Consider the following 4,562-nt stretch of genomic DNA (forward strand, 5'->3'; position numbering starts at 1 on the left):
TGTTCAAGCGAGGTTTAGTGAAGAAGATGATGCCTTAGTGTCTGGGCTTGTCCAGCGTAAAGGAGGGCGGTGCCGCCCGGAGGGTGGCAATCCCTGCGGGCAGAAGAGAGGTGGTGTTTGAGAAGTTCCGAATTTTAGTAGTCCCAGAAACTGTCCCAGGTGTGAATATGTGTTGCTATGCAGCTGCAAAATAGGCTTTTTAACTGTAGACGTCCTTATTTTGAACTTCCAGTACACCATGGGACACCTACATGGGCTCGAGAGACGTAGGGTTGCAGATAAGGATAGTTCAGTCGAGCCAGTGCATGTGGAGGGCACACGCTCTCTTGTGTATTTTGGGCTTTTCCAACAGCATGGAGTTAGGACCGAGTTTTTTGCTCGACTTGCCTTTCACAAGGCCTGAGCGTAGCGAGAAGCCTGCGCCATTGTCACTGGGAAGGGTGTCAGCTACAGAACAGCCAAATGTCGCCGCGTCTCAGCCATATATAGAGCGTACGAGCTCTATACCCTCAAGAACGCATTTGAACCGGACTAAGCCCTCCTCGGCTTTATTGTGGCCCGCGGTCGCGGTCTTTGTGGGAGTCACATTGCTATGCTTTTCACTCTGTGGCGGTGTCCGGAGCATCCATAGCGGTACGGCTGTGCGGAAACTTGCAGCCCGTGGTAGCGGAGAAGAATCGAGGTCTGGCAGAAACCCCTTCTTTGGCGAGGAGGAGTGGATTCCACTCGATGCGGATGAGCTCGCGGTGCTGTNCTGGCAGAAACCCCTTCTTTGGCGAGGAGGAGTGGATTCCACTCGATGCGGATGAGCTCGCGGTGCTGTGCCTTGAATTGGGGGGATGGGCACCTACGACAGACCCTCAGAGCGTTTTAAGCTCTTCGATTCGGATGCCACCAGTAGTTTCAACTTCAAGGGGGCATGCGGGAACGTATATGTTGCAAGGTTTACAGACTCCCAGTGATCTGTCTGGGGCGTCGTCAAGGGAGAAATGGCACCGAGCGGCCGGGCAGTACAGAGGCCAGCGTATTTCGCATGGGGATTCTGATGGGTGGGGGCCGAGTCCTAGCAAGGTACAAAGACGTTCATGTGATAGCTCTGAACAGACAGGTGCCGTGACAGGTGCTGTCACTGAGAGCAGCGCTGAGCAGAGACTTGCACAGGCAGTTCAGCAAACTACTGGCACGCCCTCTGCGGATGACAAGCTGCTAGAGTCTCAAGGGGTGCCCACCCCATTTGCTCACGAGAAAAATCTAACGGCTTCGACCGGGGATATCCAAGGTGTACAGCAAACGCAGTTCTCTGTACGGTCAGTATTGCAGCAGTCGCCAACTACCCCTCCGGAGACCTCCACTGCTCCGCCTACAGGAAGCGCCACCCGTACTGTAACCGCCTTGGCAGACTCCGAAGAGGCATCGGCTTCCGAGGGCGTGTGGGTGCCTGGGGGTCAAAGCGGTTCATTCGCCTCTGCGGGGCCGGCCCCAAATGGCTCTGGCGAAGCCTCAGCAGGATCAGCAGCATTGGCAGTTGTCCAGATGTTATCGGGGCCAGAGGGTGAAAGCGGCCCGCGTAAGCATCCTTTCGTTCGAGTGCCGGTGTTAATGCCGTATGTGAGAGTTGCAGATATAAGCGATAAAACTCCCGAACGTGGGACTTCAGGTGGACCCATAGCTGTTATCCTTAGGGATGTCAGAAACTTGTGTCTGAAACCGGCGCTCCACATATGTGAGGCAAATGAGCTGGTGAGTGCAGCAATTAGGNCCTCTATTGCCACAGAGTCTTTAGGGCGTCGGTTCTTGGTGTTCAACGTATTCCATACAGTTTTGAAGCTTACAGGAGACAGCAAACCGCGCTTGATGAAATTGTGGCAGGACCTTATTGCAAATGTTCCAACGGTGTATGCTCAGCCTTCTCGGAACATCTCCAGCAAGAGGCACAGGTTCCAGCATGAGTTGTCACATCAGCTAAGCGCAGCACTGGAATCATACAAGAACGGGTCTTCGCCCTCAGAGGACGAAATACTTGATATAAAGCGCAAGCTGTTTTGCATGGAATTCTCGCCCCGATGCTTCCTCCGCGAGTCGTGGAATCTGTGGAGACAGGACGACAAGGAATTTAGAGGCGCTTCGTGAATTCCGGGGTCTTGGATTTCCTCGATCCATTGGAGGGGTGCGCTGACCGAACTTAGTGGGAAGCAGCAGGGGGACTGTATTACCGGACTGCAGTGCGGGTTGGCGAAGTACCCGCAATTCTTCCATTGAGTGGACCCTCGGCGCATCGGTGGGTATCGCGATACACACATCTCTGAAGACTAGGATGGACTTGGGTCTACCTGGTGCAGTTGAACTACATCTCTTTCCTGCGCGGAATTAAACTACTCGATCTTGTCAGGAAAACGGAGGTGTAGAAGGGGATCTGTATTTGAGGCCCACGCTTAAATGCTCAGCAGACTTATATGCTCAACCTGGTGATAGTCGGCCTAGTGGCTGATTGCAGATGCAGAGCTTGTGGTGGTGTCCGTTCGTGCTCTCGCGTTGTCCACTGTCGACTGTTTCTGTTGCGCGGATCGGTGCCACTGCATTCTGCACTGTACCTGGTGCGCGTGCAAACACTTGGAGTGTTATTCGTTCCACAGGGCGAGTTAATGGTGAGTACGGCGGCAGTGGCATGCAACACTACTGGTTATGTATGCACTGTTTTCGATTGTTCGCGGTCGGTNTCAACGCGCGCTTGCTAGTGCGCGTCTGAGTATTAGATGTCGAGGAAGCCTTCGCTCAGGAAGGCGCGAGGCGTTCTTGTTTGCCCACCACCGAGGCTCGCTGATGCGTGCTAATCATGACGAACGGTTAGAAGGCATGATGGCCCGCTTTTGCTGCAGATTCTGCAGCGGCGTGTGCCAGAACCACACAGTGTCTGCCCCCAAGAATCGTGAATTTCCTATCGGTCGGAAGGGGCTGAGTCTTTCATGTTGCGTCTGTCAAGCTGAACAACGCTCCGCGGTGGAAGCGCAGCAGATACTGAAGCAGAGAGGTGAGTACGATCCGTCTATTCGTTTTACTCTCCCTCATATTGGCGTCTGTGCGGGTTTCGGCAGTTTCATTCGCTGCTTGCTGCTGCTTTTGTTTTTGGCAGACACCCGCAGCGGCTCATGCACAGGGACATCGTAGCCACTGAAGGAACGCGGGAACAACAGCGAGCTCAGGGAAACGTGCGGCAGCGGGGTGACGGTGCAGCCGCTGCCTGGCAGGCGTTTGAACTACGGTTTCAGCATTAAGAACATGCGTCTACCAGTTGGGCCTTCTGGGGGTCAGTTTCTCGTGTATTGTGGCTGTATAACGCTTTAAACGAGTGGAGCCTGCGGTTCGGCGATAGATCAGCACGCCTTACAACGTTGCGAGCGGGCAGTTACTGTATTTTACTCTCCGTTGCTACCACCCTCTCCCACCGGTTCTGGTTGGCTTCTTTCTTTCACAGCGGTTTGCGTTGCAACTAGGGAAACGTGTCGAGTTTCGTTGCTGCTGAGGTGCTCATTTTCTACGGTTTTGCATGTTCTTAGCTGTAAAGGTGACGACGGCGTGGCGAACCGGCGGTAGTCTCCGTGGAGCTATTCTCGGACAACATTGGAACGGAGCTTCCGTCCCTCCCCAGTGGCTTTCTGAGCTACCAATTGATCAGCTCGTTGCACTTTTCCGCTGCATATGTACGTGTTGATGATGGCAGAAAGGGTGGCAGAGGAAGTTGGCGTAACGGCGAAAGGTTCTGAAATTTACCTTGCCGGTCGCAGCTGCAGCACGCTGCGCAAACAGTTCAAACAGCAGGGCCACCAACCGGTATCGATTACTGCATTGCGGCGCTGCAGCATGTGGGATACGAATGGGGATGCATTACTGACATGATGCCTACGAGCGGGCATCTGCGGTCTTTCAGTTTTGAGACGTCCTTCTGCCAATCTGTGGCAGACGTCTCACGTTAATGTTGCATAGCCAACAAACAGATCAAGCTAATCAAAAAATCGATATATATATATATATATATATATATATATATATATATATATATATATATATATATATATATATATATATATGCAGAACAGTAGATTGAGGCAGAGTACCTCGCTGCATTAATGCCTAGCGAGCAGCTGCGTCTCACAGGGCAACTCGCCCTGGAAGCACAGTGCACCCAAAGGGCGTCTGCGAGGTTTCCTGGCAACTGAAGACGAGCATTACCACCTGTGGCGCGAGGAACACAACGGTGCAGACAGGCAAGGGCAAGAACTATGCGATCATAAAATCCTCATGGAGGATTCACCTGCTCTATTGCTGCATTGCCATGTTGTCACTGATCGGGCAACGGTGCAGCAGCGTCTGTGCGATGACCGGGTGCATCTATACTTGCGTGCAGATACGCAACGGAACGCCAATCACGTAGCAGGTTTTGACTACAGCGCTAGTGCGTGCATCACGAAGGCTTCGGATCAGCCTTGCATTGGGGATTGTTGTGGGGCCAGATGTTCAGCAGGAGGTGATGCGACTCAAAAAGACTGCCTTCTCTCACCACCTCA

At 53.0% G+C, this 4,562-nt stretch overlaps 1 protein-coding gene across 1 annotated transcript; it reads left to right on the forward strand.

The window, feature by feature from the left end:
* Positions 1 to 729: 729 nt before the first annotated feature.
* On the forward strand, positions 730 to 2,130 carry EMH_0061280 (uncharacterized protein; the record flags this gene model as incomplete). The annotated part of the gene is given in 3 exon segments (XM_013497909.1): positions 730 to 751; positions 755 to 1,756; positions 1,760 to 2,130. Coding segments are annotated over 3 exon segments (1,395 nt in total).
* Between the last annotated feature and the right edge of the window lie 2,432 nt (positions 2,131 to 4,562).

The sequence above is a fragment of the Eimeria mitis genome, genomic scaffold (genome assembly GCF_000499745.2).
Source record: "Eimeria mitis Houghton genomic scaffold, Emh_scaff3008, whole genome shotgun sequence".
In the NCBI taxonomy this organism is placed as follows: domain Eukaryota; phylum Apicomplexa; class Conoidasida; order Eucoccidiorida; family Eimeriidae; genus Eimeria; species Eimeria mitis.